Genomic DNA, 16,217 nt, shown 5'->3' with positions numbered 1-16,217 from the left:
TGAGCCTCAAGATTTTTTCCGGGAGGGTCCTGCCAAGTTCATGGCAGTAAGAAGAGGTCGCGACTGCTGTGTGATCCCAATTGAGTGATCTGCAGTGTCATTTATTGCCATTGCGAAAGTGTTTTTTTCGCCCAAAAAACGGTTACATCGTTGTTCTTTTTCGGTTTGTTTTTGCTATGGGGAGGGAAACCGGAAAACCCAGGGGGGAGAGAACAAACAAACTCCACACACAGAAAGACAGTCGCCTTGAGTCAGGAATCGAACCCAGGCAGTGCTTGCTGTACTGCACCGCCGTGGTGCAGGTGAGGTGACCGTGACCCCGTGTCCCTGTGGTGTCCTCGTGTCCCGTGCACAGAGAAGTCGAGCGCCATGTCGACGCTGGTGCCACGGGCTCTGCTGCCCGAGGACACGGGGGACTACTTTCGCTACGCGGGCTCGCTGACGGCGCCGCCGTGCCGCGAAGGACTCCTGTGGACTGTGCTGCGCATGCCTGTGCCCATCTCCCGAAGCCAGGTGCGTGCACGCCTTGTCGTCTCTCCACACACACACGCACGCGCGTGCGTGTGTCTGTGCGGGTCTTTGTGTGTCTGTTTGTGTCGGTAGTGCAACTCGGCGACTCGAGTTCGATTCCCTCTCACGGCCAGCACTAGTGACGATTATCTGAACCGGTCCTGGGCCTCCCCTAGGTCGACTCAGCCTCAAATGAGTACCTGGTGCAATGTATAAACATCGCCACTGGGGAGACAAAGGTGGCTGGGCATGTTGCTGGCTACCCACCCCCTCATGTGCCGTGCCGGCCTTCATAGGTGCGACTCGCTAACCGCACTGGCCCCAAAAGTCTGTTTCGGTGATACTTGTGTGTGTCCCATTTTACCTATGACCCCGTCTCTTCCTTCTGGCCCCGTCTCCCCTCTGACCCCCCACCTCTTCCTGGAACCCCGCCCCCCACGTCTCCGCCGTGGCAGCTGTCGCGCTTCTGCGGGATCTTCACGACGGAGCGCTTGGGCTTCAGCAAGGTGGTGGACTACTTGCGCGACAACTTCCGCCCGGTGCAGGCCGGCTTCTCGGGTGCCGTGTTCACCTCGCGCGCCAACCGCACCGGCCCCGGTGAGCGAGCGTCCTCCCCGGGTCCCCTCGGTTAGCCGATCCCACGCGGGTGGGGTACGGCGTCGGGTAGCTCGCATTCCCTCACGTAGACGTCCAGCAAAGTGCGGAAGAGGAGGCCGAGGTGCCGCTCCTCGGGTGGCGGCGGCGGCGGCACCCCCAAGACGAGAAACATCGTGGCTTGACTGAGGTCGAACGATGTCTGCGGCGGGAAGCTACAATGGTCTCTCCCAGGAGTCACGCCGTGTTGCAGACGGAGAGGGGAAGCTCCAGATGTCTCACCTGGAGACGGAGAGTCTCTCCTGCTGAGCGGGGGGGGGGGTTGGGGGCTCTCGCACGCTCCAGCGGCGCTCGTCCGGACCGCATGGCGCCGTCGGAATTCCGCGATCGCCGGGCGAGACGGGAGGGGAGCACCAATCAAACGCCATGCGGCACGCTCGGTGGGGCGGCCCCGTGGGTGGGGGGTGGGAACCATGCACCGCCCCCCCCCCCCCACCGCGATGCCCCGTGTCGCCGCGACTTCTGTCGTAAGAGACGCTTCTCGGCTGCGCTCGCGAGCGGAGATTATCCACGTGGGATGCATCGCGTCCTTCTCATCCTCCTGCTCGCAGGAGGCAACGCTCGCCGTGAGCCCGGATGGGCGCGCGTGTTGGGAGCGGCGGTGCGGCAGTGAGCGCACCGCGCCACGAACCTGCCGACACGAGACCCGTTCCCACTCACGGCCACAAGCACCGGTGATGAATATCCTTACCAGACCTGGCCCTTCCCCCAGGTTGACTCAGCCTTAAAGACGAGAAGCTGTTGCGGTGCGTAAACATCATCGCTGACTGGGGAGACAACGGCACTTGCTCCAGCTGGCTGAATGTTTACACGGGGGATCTTTACCTTTAACTTTGCACACCCTTAACTGCCCCTCTCAGAGTCTGGACTCGTCAGAGAGTACACATTTGCCTTGGCAAGAAACTTTACCAATTAAAATTCAATTATATTTTCCTTTAAAGTTTTGACAAAAAAATAATATCGACATGCCTCCTGCCTGCGTCCAATTTCTGTGACAAAACGGTACGTGATTTTTTTCTAAAGTGGCATGCGAAATGGAAAACCCCCCACCCACAACACGCACCGGGAGAGTTTGCGGGTCGTTGCTCCTTGCGCCGAGAGCGATGTGGTGCCAGCAATCATCGACAACATCGGCCGGCTGCAACTCAGTCCCGGAGTCCTCGGGGGGGCTGAGGGTGGGGTGGGGGGGCCCTTCTTTTCCCCCATGGGCAAGGATGCAGCCTCGGTGGGTATCGGTGTGTGGGTGTCACTGTGCGGGTGTGTGGGTGTTGGTGTGCGGGTGTGTGGGTGTCGGTGTGCGGGTGGGCAGGTGTGTGGGTGTCGGTATACGGGTGTCGGTGTGCGTATGTGTGGGTGTCGGTGTGTGGGTGTGTGGGTGTGTGGGTGTCGGTGTGCGGGTGTGCGGGTGTGTGGGTGTGTGGGTGTCGGTGTGCGGGTATGCGGGTGTGCGGGTGTGTGGGTGTATGGGTGTGTGAATGTGGGTGTCGGTGTGCGGGTGTATGGGTGTGTGGGTGTCGGTGTGCAGGTGTGTGGGGGTGTGTGGGTGTGTGGGTGTGCGGGAGTGTGGGTGTCGGTGTGCGGGTGTGTGGGTGTGTGGGTGTCGGTGTGCAGGTGTTGGGGTGGTGGGTGTGTCGGTGTACAGGTGTGCGTGTGTGTGGGTGTCAGTGAGCGGGTGTGCGGGTGTATGGGTGTGTGGGTGTCGGTGTTTTCGGGTTTGCGGATGTGTGGGTGTGCGGGTGTATGGGTGTGTGGGTGTGTCGGTGTTTCGGTGTGTGGGTGTCAGTGTGCGTGTGTGTGGGTGTCGGTGTGCGGGTGTCGCTGTGCTGGTGTCGCTGTGCTGGTGTCGATGTGCGGGTGTGCGGGTGTCGGTGTAGGGGTGTCGGTGTGAGGGTCTCGATGTGCAAGTGTCGGTGAGTTGGTGTCGGTGTGCGGGTGATGGCGTGTGGGTGTGCGGGTGTGTGGGTGTCGGTGTGCGGGTGTGCGGGTGTGTGGGTGTGTGGGTGTCGGTGTACGCGTGTGTGGGTGTGTGGGTGTCGGTGTGTGGGTGTCGGTGTGTGGGTGTCGGTGTGCGGGTGTCGGTGTGCGGGTGTGTGGGTGGCGGTGTGCAGGTGTGCAGATGTGTCGGTGTGTGGGTGTCGGTGTGCGGGTATGCAGGTGTGCGGGTGTCGGTGTGCGGGTGTGAGGGTGTGCGGGTGACGGTGTGCGGGTGTGTGGGTGTCGCTGTGCGGGTGTCGGTGTGCGGGTGTCGGTGTGAGGGTGTCGGTGTGCGGGTGTGTGGGTGTCGCTGTGCGGGTGTCGGTGTGCGGGTGTCGGTATGAGGGTGTCGGTGTGAGGGTGTGAGGGTGTGCGGGTGTCGGTATGCGAGTGTGAGTGTGATACCATCAGTAGGCCTGGGCTCTGGGTTGTTCTTCGTGGTTTCAGAGTCCCTGACCCGCTCCTCACGATCATTAAGGACCTTCATGATGGTGAGCGGGCCCGGGTAAAACTACATGGCCGGGAGTCAGAGCCATTCGCTGTACACCTTGGGGTACGACAGGAATGTCCTCTGGCTCCCACATTATTTAACATCTATTTCGACTGCGTAGTTCGTGAAGCCTTCAATAGCTGTACCGGGGGAATTACCATTTGGTACAGATATAATGGGAGGCTGATCGACGCCTGGGTGCGATCAAGGGATGGCTCCCTATTGGTCAACCACGTTATGTATGCCGATGATTTGGTAATAGCTGCTCATTCAGAAGAGGAGTTGGAGACGCTGCTGCTGAGACTGGAGCGTGCCACTAAGAGGTGGGGCCTTACCATCAGCCCCACCAAAACTAAGCACCTGCCTGGGTATTTTGTACCATCGGGCACTCCACCCCCACAACTCTCAATCGGTGATGGGGCAGTTGTGGAGAGAGTGGAGAGTTTCCCATACCTGGGCAGTGTGCTTATGACCGGCTCCAGTTTATCAGCAGAGGTCTCACTCCGAATCAGTCGAGCGGCAATATCTTTTCATCGGTTGCGTAACGCTGTGTGGAAGCTACCTGGTCTGTCGCTCCGCACGAAGCTTCAGGTCTTCTCGGCCACGGTCATTCCCTCCCTTCTCTACGCTTGCGAAACGTGGACCCCCCTAGTGGAGCATCTTCGCCGGTTGGAAACATTTAGGCTGGCCTGCCTACGATCCATCCTGGGTTTAACCAGGCTGGATTGTGTGAGGAGCTCACAAGTCCTTGAAAGATCTGGGCAAAGTCCCATCAGTGAGCTCCTCCGGCAGGCAAGGCTGCGTTGGCTGGGTCATGTAGCCCGCATGCCCAGCCACCGCATGCCTAAACAGCTTTTGTTCGGCCGGATCGAGGGGGCTAAACGGGCGCGGCACGGGCTAGAGAAGAGATGGAGTGATGTGGTACAGGAGGACGTGGAGCTGAGTGGACTTGCCGATGACTGGTACCAGCGGTGTCAAGATCGGCCTCAGTGGAGGAGGCTCGTGAAGGACGCTACTGGGCAGTTGGAGGCAGTCGCCCTCCAACAACAACGGAGGGCGGAGGAGCGACGCTCACAACAACGAGCGGAGCGCCGGGTGGCTAAAGCACAGCAAGTTGGCACAGTAGGGGGCACAGGTGGTGCATCAGCCAGTCATCTCGGTCATCTCGGTCAGTCGACCCGTGGCACCTGGGTCTGCCCCGTGACCTCCTGCCAACGGGCGTTCGACACTTCACGTGGCCTCAGGGTGCACATGGCCTGGCACAAGCGTCGTGGTGACGTCACCGCCACTTAGTGGCGAATGGCGGTTGTTGTGTCGGTGTGCGGGTGTGTGGGTGTCGGTGTGCTGGTGTCGGAGTGCGGGTGTCGGAGTGCGGGTGTTGGTGTGCGGGTGTCAGTGTGCGGGTGTGCGGGTGTCGGTGTGCGGGTGTCGGAGTGCGGGTGTCGGTGTGCGGGTGTCGGTGTGCGGGTGTGTGGGTGTCGGTGTGCTGGTGTCGGAGTGCGGGTGTCGGTGTGCGGGTGTCGGTGTGCGGGTGTCAGTGTGCGGGTGTGCGGGTGTCGGTGTGCGGGTGTCGGAGTGCGGGTGTCGGAGTGTGGGTGTCGGTGTGCGGGTGTCGGTGTGCGGGTGTCGGTGTGTGGGTGTCGGAGTGTGGGTGTCGGTGTGCGGGTGTCGGTGTGCGGGTGTCGGTGTGCGGGTGTCGGTGTGCGGGTGTGCGGGTGTCGGTGTGCGGGTGTCGGTGTGCGGGTGTCGGTGTGCGGGTGTCGGTGTGCGGGTGTCGGTGTGCGGGTGTCGGAGTGCGGGTGTCGGAGTGCGGGTGTCGGTGTGCGGGTGTCGGTGTGCGGGTGTCGGTGTGCGGGTGTCGGAGTGTGGGTGTCGGTGTGTGGGTGTCGGTGTGTGGGTGTCGGTGTGTGGGTGTCGGAGTGTGGGTGTCGGTGTGCGGGTGTCGGTGTGCGGGTGTCGGTGTGCGGGTGTCGGTGTGCGGGTGTCGGTGTGCGGGTGTCGGTGTGCGGGTGTCGGTGTGCGGGTGTCGGTGTGCGGGTGTCGGTGTGCGGGTGTCGATGTGCTGGTGTCGGTGTGCGGGTGTCGATGTGCTGGTATTCGTGTGCAGAAAACGCCGTGATGTTCAGATGTGGAGACCCACGCAACATTTCCGATTAAAGATCCGGCGGAGTTCGACTCCGCCACAGTTCGACTCCGCCGCGTGTTTTTCTCTCCCTTCATCTGGCGGTCGTGCCTGTGTCCGTACCCACACCCGAACCATAAACCCCCCCGCTCCCCCCCCACCACTGTGAGCAAACAACCACAACGTTAGCATAGCTAACCCCCGCCCCCGCCTACCCCGTCTACGCTGCTCCTTCTTCTTAGCACAGCACTCAACGTACGCGCCAGATATTGGCCATCGATGGCCAACCTGTGGGCCAAGCAGGGCCACACCCAGACCCAGTCCCCCCATCCTAACACCCCCGGCCGATCCCCAATCGCGACCCTCGCCGTGCCAATCCGTTAGCTGCTCGGGGCACCTTCGCCAATCGGCCCCCAGGGGGTGTGGAGGCCCGGCCGGCTCGCTACGCCAAATTGCTCACTTAATTTGATGTTATTTGATTTCGACTACGGCTCTCTCTCTGTGTATATATAGAAAGAAAAAAAGTACAAATGTATTTAAAAATATACACACGCAAATATATATTCCGTCTCTTTTACTGTTTATATCGTGGAATAATTCTGGAGGATTCATACATATTTAATAATGCCAGGGCAGAGCCCAATACATCATCGAGCAAACAGAAATGTCAGCTCATTTTCACATATTTAATGACTTGATGTAACGTAACCTTTTCCAATATTAATGTGCCGTCACCACTTCTGATATTAACGCCACTTTATATACAGCACAAACTTCCCGTTCGCCACACACACACAAATATATATTTATGAATTAGTTGTTTGGACAATCATGCGATTGTTATTACGATGATGGAAAAGGGCAAAATGGTTTCTTCCTTGGGCAAACGTCGCAGCCTGGTGAGTTCAACTCAGTGGATACTTGTAGCCTGCGTGTGGTGCGGTGTGTGCGGTGTGTAAACATCGCCACTCGGGAGACAAAGGTGGCCAGGCGTGGTGGTTGCTGGCCACCAACCTCCTTCGTGTGCCGTGCCAGCCTCCATAGGTGCTACTTGCTGAAAGCACCTGCCCCAAAAGTCTGTTAAGGCTGTTAAGGCTATACTTGGGTAGATCTTTGTCTGCGTGCTTTTGTGGGAAGCGGTCGTGTAGTTGGCGAGCTGCGCTATAAACCTGGTCACCCGAGTTCGATTCCCGCTCACGGCCATCAATGCCAGTGATGATTATCTGCACCAGTCCTGGGCCTCCCCGAGGTCGACTCAGCCTCATATGAGTACAACACCAGGTGCGGTGTGTAGTAAAGATCTTAGTTTTTCTGGGGAGCGGTCGTGTAGTTGTTTAGCCCACCATGCTACAAAGCCGTTCACGACCAATAACAGTGGCGAAAGTTTAAACCGCTGCTGGGACTGGCCCTCGAGGTGCGGTGTGCAAACATCAGCACTGGGGAGACAATCGGCCGGGCGTGGTGCTGACCAGACCTCATCGGTCCTCACTAACCGCACTTGTCCCACACAGTCTGGTAAAGGCTATCCGCGGGATTTTTGTCTGTGTGTGTTGCGTGCCGCCTGTACGTACAAGTACAACGTTTGGTTTACGAGCGGGTGAAGGAAGGTGCCATTCGAAGGGACAGCATCGAAGAGCGTCACGGCTGATGATAATGGAGGATAGATGGAAGGGAAGATAGGAGAGGGAAACGGTGGCAGAGCGGTGCTCTTCATGCGACGCGCTGAAGATAGGCGATAGATTGAGAAAAAAAATCGGTCCTGGACATCGACCCAAGGGCAACGAGGACACGACGAGGCGGATGGGAGATTCTGTCGTCCCGCAGGGGTCATGAGGCACTGTGCACGGATCTCCCTAGTTGACCACGCGAATGCCGCACGATGAACGCTCACCCCTCCGGGGGGGCTAGCGCGCCTCTCTGTTTTTTGCGCGCCACGTGGATTCTTGAATCTTAAACTTCGCCTCGAGGTGGTGCAGGCCAGATGCGTTCAATTACGCGTCAAAGTTAGGGATTTAACACGGACGTTGTACACCGAACGCTGTCCGATTTTAATTATTTTTTTGCAGGCCATAACCGGGCCAAATCGAGGGGACGATGGCCGCCTCTGCAAGGCAACAGAGCCCCTCTCTCTCCCCCTCCCTCCCGGGCCCCCCCCGCCCCGGGCCATAGACCCGCCCCCCACTGATGAGGTTTTACCTCCCTACGCAAATGTTCGCACGTATTTTTGTCGGGTTTGTTTTTAATTCAGGAAGTGGCGCAGAGGTCAGAGAAAGCTTGGGTTCGAATCTGGGTTTCAGCCACTGCCCTTGATGTGACCGGGTTCGCAAGCATGGCGAGTGGATGGTCTCAGCCTGGTCGCCATGAGTCCACGGGAGAAAAAAATGGATCGCATTAATTTGGCTTTTCACTCACAGAATCAAAATATATCTGACTGCCGTTGCGACGAACATTTCCCGTACAGGGCGACCGCACGTGTACATGTGCCAGCATCGTGTTGTTACAAAGAGGTCACGCTAAGGGATCTCAGGAGTAGTTCTGTGACACCTCCTTGCGCGAGATGTTTCTGAACAAAACGGTAGCGGCGAACGTCGTGTGACCCTGGGCCCCTCTGTCCCGTGCCCCCCCCCCCCCCCCGCCCTGATGGCTATGCTCACGGCAACCTCCCAAGTGAAATTGGAGCGCCGAGGTCATCCTGGCGTGGAGCCCCAGCGGCGAAGGCAGCGGCGTAGCTGGCGAGTGCACAGGCCGGTGCAACTGCACCCCCCCCCCCCCACCGCCGTGTGGCCTACGGAAGGGCGCAGGTGTCGGGGCTGTGACGAGAGAGGGAGGGGGATGAGGTGGGGGATGAAATGAGGACATGCATTATAATGAGGTCGCACTCATTACATGCAACGTGCTTGTTGCAAATTAAACACAATGCCTCACTGATGTCGTCCAGGAACATAAACCATCACGCAAACTCCGGTCATCCTCGCAGCAGCGGCTTTTGGTTGGCCATCGAACAAAGACGGTCACTGCATTACCGCGTGCTTTCAGATGCGCTTCTGCGGCCGTCTGGAATGCCTCTTCCAATATTAGGAAGCCACTGAAGCTACGCACTTTTAAATAATCTGTATTGAACACTCATTTCTTTACAACTGCTTTTTGTTTTTAGTTTGTTGTGCTTCCCCATGCACCTCCAATTAGTAAGGTTGTCTACGTACGGTGCGAAAGAAGTTCAAAATACATAGCACGGTTGGCTACGTGCAGTGCGAAATAAGTTGAACATACACAGCACGTTTGGCGGCACCAGTTGTAGTGGATTCAACTGAGTCGCAGACGTACTTCTTGGAGGCAACACATTATTTATTAACACCAACACATAACACAAATGGGTTACTGCCCCTGTACCAGATAACCTATGGTGGTGGACCACCAGGCTAACTACGCTAGTTACTGGGAGTAGCTACAATGGACAGGACCCGAGCTGGGGTCCTCGTCCACATATTGGTGACTTCTTCTTGGACGTAGATTGTAGATCTTCAGATGACGGCAGCAACGCTGAACCCCGGTCCCTGTGGGGACCCCGTTTACATGCTCCCGGATCGTGGCTGGCCCCGCCCTTGGCCACGACCACTTTCGAGAAACCTCTTGTCGTTTCTCGGATCTCACCTTGACACGTGACCACCCCCTAGCCCCCACCTGGGGCCCTAGTGTAGATCTTACTGGTCACGTGCCTTCCGGGGTCACCCAGAGTGCCACGGCCCGGGGTAACCTCACCCCATGGCTGACACTTTCATACTCCCTCCCGTAGGGGTCAGCACTGCACGCCACGCGTGGTGCTACTGAGCGCTATCCCAGCGCTCACCGAGCCCCCTCTAGAGCCGGTACTACACCCACCTATGGGGTGTCCGCGATGGCGATGCATCGCACGTCGTGCCTCGCTAGGGCCGGCATTACCCATCCACGATGTCGCTACACATACGGTGCGAAAGAAGTTGAACATACGTACATAGCAAGGTTGGCTATGTATGGTGTGAAAGAAGTTCACCATACTTAAATAGCACTGTTGGCTACATACATCATGAAAGAAGTTCAACATATGTACTGTCTTGCCTCACGGCAGATGTGGAGCGTACGTTCACAGGAAGTTCCTGTTTTTTTATGCTAATTTTGGTCACGTGACCAGGAGGTGACGATGTTAGATTTTCAGTGAACCACGCGGGCATCTGCCATCTTACTGATAATTCAAGATGGCGGCACGCGTCACATCTTAGTGAGACCACAGCCGCACTTGTCCATTGTGGGAGCTTAAGAAGCATTGTCTGTAAGTTTGTTTATATTTCTATAATATTGGCAATTCTGTTGTAATGTTGGAATGACCGTTATAGTGATGTAAATGCCTTTATGGTGCCGTTAAGTTGTTGTAGTAAATACGAGGCCTAGTTAGTAACGAAGCCTGCGACTTTCCTTATTGTGGATGTTACTTGTGATTTAGTAGGTCGAGTCAGACTTGTGCCTATGTTGCGGTCCTGAGAGTAAAGATGACGAAGTATCTCATCCACAGTTTAGTGGTATGTGTAATGCTGTACATTTGGGGTGCAGTGGAATGAATACACGATGTGCCTGTATGCAACACACCGGCTTGTACTCTTGTCTAGATGTTCAGTGGTCATGTAGGGGCCTGGTCCGTCCAGGATCTATTGTTATCTAAGACAATGTTCTGATGCTGTGGTGTTCATTGTTTTGGTGTTTCCGGATTATAACAGATGCTGTATCTGTCTTCTTAGGTTTTTTCGGTAAAGTCACGTAGAAAGTAAAATAAAATAAAAACAAAAATCACGACGTTTCGGAGGCAACACAAGTCTCCGTCATCAGGTGGGACCGTCACAGCCAGATTAGCTGTATCAAGTGAGGCAATGATTCAAGATGTAATCCCTTAAAAGCGAGTTGAGGGGGGAGGGAGAGGGAGGGGGGGAGCTCATCAGACTATGGTAGCCAATGAAAGGAACGTATCGGGAGGGAGGGGGGGCGAGGCCAAAAGGGTGGGCGATGGACGTGGAAGCGCTTGTGCGCAAGCGGCCAATTACTGCACACGCCAACACAATGGAGCGATTGTGCGCAAGCGGCCAGCCACTGCACCCGCCAACACAATGGGCAGAGAGGAGGAGGGGAGGTCTAATACACATGATAGACAAAAGAACGAAAATGATGATGGGTACAAACTTAGGGGGAGCTCATCAGACTATGGTAGCCAATGAATGGAACGTATCGGGAGGGAGGGGGGGCGGGGGGGGGGCGAGGCCAAAAGGGTGGGCGACGGACGTGGAAGCGCTTGTGCGCAAGCGGCCAATTACTGCACACGCCAACACAATGGAGAGAGAGGGGGAGGGGGGGTCTGATACACATGATAGACAAAAGAACGAAAATGCCCATGTTTATACCAATGCTGGCTGAACAATGAAGAGAGTACTGTTAAAATAACTGGGGATGTTAACACTCGGTAAAGTACAGTAAAATAGTGCCTGTCAGATAAGATGGTCCAAAAAATTTGTGATTAAGTTTTTTTGCGTGGTTGATAACATCTTTCCTTAGTAATCATTGGAAAGATGTTATCAACCACGCAAAAAAACTTAATCACAAATTTTTTGGACCATCTTATCTGACAGGCACTATTTTACTGTACTTTACCGAGTGTTAACATCCCCAGTTATTTTAACAGTACTCTCTTCATTGTTCAGCCAGCATTGGTATAAACATGGGCATTTTCGTTCTTTTGTCTATCATGTGTATCAGACCCCCCCTCCCCCTCTCTCTCCATTGTGTTGGCGTGTGCAGTAATTGGCCGCTTGCGCACAAGCGCTTCCACGTCTGTCGCCCATCCTTTTGGCCTCGCCCCCCCCCCCCCCCGCCCCCCCCCCTCCCTCCCGATACGTTCCATTCATTGGCTACCATAGTCTGATGAGCTCCCCCTAAGTTTGTACCCATCATCATTTTCGTTCTTTTGTCTATCCTGTGTATTAGACCTCCCCTCCTCCTCTCTGCCCAATTGTGTTGGCGGGTGCAGTGGCTGGCCGCTTGCGCACAATCGCTCCATTGTGTTGGCGTGTGCAGTAATTGGCCGCTTGCGCACAAGCGCTTCCACGTCCATCGCCCACCCTTTTGGCCTCGCCCCCCCTCCCTCCCGATACGTTCCTTTCATTGGCTACCATAGTCTGATGAGCTCCCCCCTCCCTCTCCCTCCCCCCTCAACTCGCTTTTAAGGGATTACATCTTGAATCATTGCCTCACTTGATACAGCTAATCTGGCTGTGACGGTCCCACCTGATGACGGAGACTTGTGTTGCCTCCGAAACGTCGTGATTTTTGTTTTTATTTTATTTTACTTTCTACGTGACTTTACCGAAAAAACCTAAGAAGATGATTCCTTGCAGTCACGAAAGCTTCAAATCTAGAATTAATGCTGTATCTGTGTTTTCTCACCAGTTTTACCTTGTTACAATCAATAAATGACGATTGGAGTTGGACGTTCATCCTGGCTCCGAGGGTTTATTGAACGCAAGGTTATCTACTCGACTAGCGGTGCAACGCAGCGCACAGCGAGGCCGAGATAGTAGAAAGACAGTCTTCTTGAAGCTCCCAGCCAGCCCTGCAGCCAGCCCTGCAGGCAGCTCTGCAGCCAGCCCTGCAGCCAGCCCTGCAGCCAGCCCTGCAGCCAGCTCTGCAGCCAGCCCTGCAGTCAGCCTGCAGCAAGCAAGGAGCTCTGCAACGAGTCTACATTAAAATCGTGCTGCAAGCATCGCAGCATGGAAAGCCTCAGTTCGGCAGGGAGAGATGCTGAAGAAGGTGATTTAAACAATCCAGGACCTCCCATCCTGCCTCAAGAGGACCAAGGGAGTTCAAGGCCCCAAAGAGAGGTCAGGTTGACACAACGGGCCTTGGAAATCTATGATGCTGAGAAACAGGACCTTGATGCCAGGATACAACGGGCATGGGACCGGGTTGAAGCAGATTTATCTGAAGCTTCAAACGCCTCAGACACAGTGGCCTCAATTCAGCGGGCCATCCAGCGAGTGAAGGTGAGCAGCTCAAGCTACAAGCTCCTGGAAAATAAATACATCTCCCCCCTGATGAAGGTGAAAACAGATGAGGGCATTGAAGGAGTGCGCACGCAAGAACACTTCCTTGAACTGCTCGATGATAATGTGCAGGCAGTGATACAAGATGCAATGGACCATGTGGAGGGCTTAAGAGAGACACGATCTCAGCACTCTGTCTCATCCAGGTCCACCACAAGATCTAAAACCTCAGCGCACTCACAGACATCATCTACTAGTATGGCAGCAGCTCAGGCACGTGCAGCAGCAGAAGCAGCAAACGCCCGTATTGCCTACATGGCCGAAGAGGAAGCCATGCTAATTGAAAGGGCTCGTATACAAGAAGAAGCAAGCATAGCAACTGCTGCCGCACGGAGGAAAGCAGAGCTCGCAGAGCAAGAAAGTATATTAGCAACTGCTGCCGCACGGAAGAAAGCAGAGCAAGAAAAAGCAGAGCTTGAAGAGCAGGAGAGTACATTAGCAGCTACTGCCACACGGAAGAAAATTGAGCTGGATGCTAAGTTAAGCACCCTACAACTCAAAAGGGAAGCAGCTGCTGCAAGGGCCCAGGCAGAGGTGCTCGAAGCAGCAGCCAACCTGGATAAGGAAGAGAATTGGAGTGAGTTTGGCACGCAGATACCTGTCAAGGACCGTGATCAACTCACCAGAAAAAATATTTTGGACTGGTCTGAACAATGCATCTATGCTCCTCCACCAAACCATACTGAACAAAGGGTGGACGTTCAGGCTTCGCCATCTTCACACTGAATGAACATGAATGCTGACTACGGGAATGGTGGAAATGCATATCCTACCCTGAGAGTTAGTCGCCGACTCAGCGTCGTGCTCGTGGGGTCAGACGTGGATGCACCAAGTCAGACCCACATTCCAGACAGTCACATAAGGGGATCCAACCAACGTGATCGAAACCCTTTGGGCCCACAGTCTAACGCCATCGCGAATGACGGCATGCAAGGCAATACAGCCAATAATGCCACCTCACAAGCGCCAGTATGGACACACCCTGGATCAGCAGGACTAGGGGACTTTGCTAGGTAGCTGGCTCACCGCGAACTAATCAACACAGGACTCGTTAAGTTTGATGACCACTCTTAGAACTATCGAGCCTGGAGATCTACCTTCAGGAATGCAATCCGAAATGCAGACATCTCTGCAAGTGAAGAACTGGACCTGTTGGTGAAATGGTTAGGAAATGAATCTGCAGAGTACGCAAAGAGGATCCGGTCAGCAAACATTGACGACCCCACCTCAAGCCTGCATGCGGTGACTCCTCCTCGCACCGGGCCCGTGCCGAGCGCGCGGCACCCCGGGGCGACGAGCAGGAGTTTCTCTGTGAGAGGATCCGTCACCGCACCTGTGCGGTGACGTTGTGGTGGTGGCGGTGGGGACAGTGGCGGCGATGGGGAACGGAGCGAATAATCAACGGGGGAGAGAGAGAACTCCGGTCGCGCTGGTGGTGGTCCGTGCGGGGTGGGGGGCAGCTGTTATGAGAATGGGGGGCGTGGGGGTGATGAAGGTGGTGGTTGTTGGGCGGGGGGGGCGGTGGTGGTGGTAGGAGCGGGGGCTGTAGCGGTCGGCGTGGACTGGGCTCAGGAGGAAACCCGGCGACAGTTTAATTTCCGCTCGCGATCAACACGATCATCTGAGCAGATCGTGGACCCGGTGCGGTGGTATGTAAACATCGTCACTGGGGAGACAAAGGTGGCCAGGGGTGGTGCTTGGCCACCCACCCCTCGTGCATCGTGCCGGCCTTAATAGGCGTTCGCTAACAGCACTTATCTGTCGAAGGTTTTACCGGGGACATATTTGGGGGCGAGGGGCAGCGGTGGTGCGGGCGAGGGGGTATTTGGTTTTGTGGGGGCCGTTGTGGTAAGATGGGACGATGTGGTAAGTCTGTGTGTGTGTGTTGAACTTGTTTCTCACCATACAAATCAATTTATAACATTTTTGACATGCGTTTTTCTGGATTTTTGTGTTGTTATTCTGTCTCTCACTGTTCAAATTAACCTACCATTAAAATTATAGACTGATCATTTATTTGTCAGTGGGCAAACGTACAAAATCAGCAGGGGATCACATACTTTTTTCCCTCACTGTATGTGGTAAGTGGGGGGCGATATGGTAAGTGGGGGGCTATGGGGTCTGCGTAGAGATGGGCACCAGGATGGAGTCTCGCTGCTGTGGTGGCCCCTCCGCGTCCGTTGATCGCACCGTGGATTTATCGATGGCGCTGATTGACGGGCGGCACTGGCAGGAGGCTGATAGAGGCATTGATGAGTGCGATGATGTGAGCGATGGAGTCTTGAAATGGCGATGGTGAGCACTGTGACAATATTTGTTTATTTATGATGATGATGTTGACATGATGATGCATTCAAGGACGATGTCCCGTAGATGATAATAATTTAGTTGATGTATTATCCAAATAATTATTTGGATAATCATGATTTTGATGCTGAGTGACACGATGATGTCGATGATGATGAGTGAGATGATGATGATGGTGATTGAGATGATGATGATGCCAATGATGATGGTGAGTGAGATAATGATGAGTGAGATGATGGTGATAGTGGGTGAGATGATGATGGTGAGTGAGATGATGATGGTGGCGATGGTCGTGACGTAGACGACGTGGCTTGGATAGTGGATGAGGACCGTGAGTTTAGGACCGTGAGTTTAGGCACGAGAGCGAGCAGCTCTCGATTGAAAGGTCGCGACTTCGTACGCTGCCCATTGGTCGACTCATCGTCCCTCTGGGGGTCAATGCAATGAGCACCACTTGTGGGGAGGTCAACAGTGGTTGTCCTGCAGATGGACTCGCCATTGCCACATTAATGTGGAATTTCCATCAATGGCTCAGGGTTGTTAATGGGGGAGAATTACCACCTCAATGCTAATTGGGGGAGGAAATCAGCTGTATGTATTATGGCGATTATGATTTAAATAATAATGATGACGATGGTGATACTGGGTACAATTATCATGATGATAATGATGATAGTGATGATGATGTAGATGACGGTGGCAAGGCTGATGGTGATGGTGACGATGGTGGCGAGGATGATGTTGATGGTGACGACGATGATGATGATGATGACGATGTGTCTCCGCAGTCTGCACGGCCGTGCCGCAGCGCGTGTGGGTCGAGGAGTCCGATTGGTCCACGGTGCGGGTGCGCTGGGGACGAGCGCGTGTCGTTGCCGGTGGCGACGCCGCCTCCGTCGCTGTGGTGATGTACGCCGTGTCCATGGAGCGCTCCGGGGAGGGACGGAGACTTACGCGGCGCACCCACGGAGAGACAGATACGGTGAGACACACACACAGGCACACTCACGTACAGGCACACAAACTGTCTAACACGTAGGCT

The 16,217-nt window shown here is 55.2% G+C and overlaps 1 protein-coding gene across 1 annotated transcript; it reads left to right on the top strand.

Annotated features, from left to right (window-relative positions):
• Positions 1 to 355: 355 nt before the first annotated feature.
• LOC144740394 (receptor-type tyrosine-protein phosphatase gamma-like) lies at positions 356 to 16,157 on the top strand (the record flags this gene model as incomplete). The annotated part of the gene is made up of 3 exons (XM_078623244.1): positions 356 to 513; positions 966 to 1,107; positions 15,964 to 16,157. Coding segments are annotated over 3 exons (494 nt in total), but the record flags the coding sequence as incomplete, so codon positions are not given.
• Between the last annotated feature and the right edge of the window lie 60 nt (positions 16,158 to 16,217).

This window comes from Lampetra planeri, unplaced genomic scaffold (genome assembly GCF_965212315.1).
Source record: "Lampetra planeri unplaced genomic scaffold, kcLamPlan1.2.h2 scaffold_2108, whole genome shotgun sequence".
Lineage (NCBI taxonomy): Eukaryota > Metazoa > Chordata > Hyperoartia > Petromyzontiformes > Petromyzontidae > Lampetra > Lampetra planeri.
This window is presented reverse-complemented; position numbering and strand designations above follow the sequence as displayed.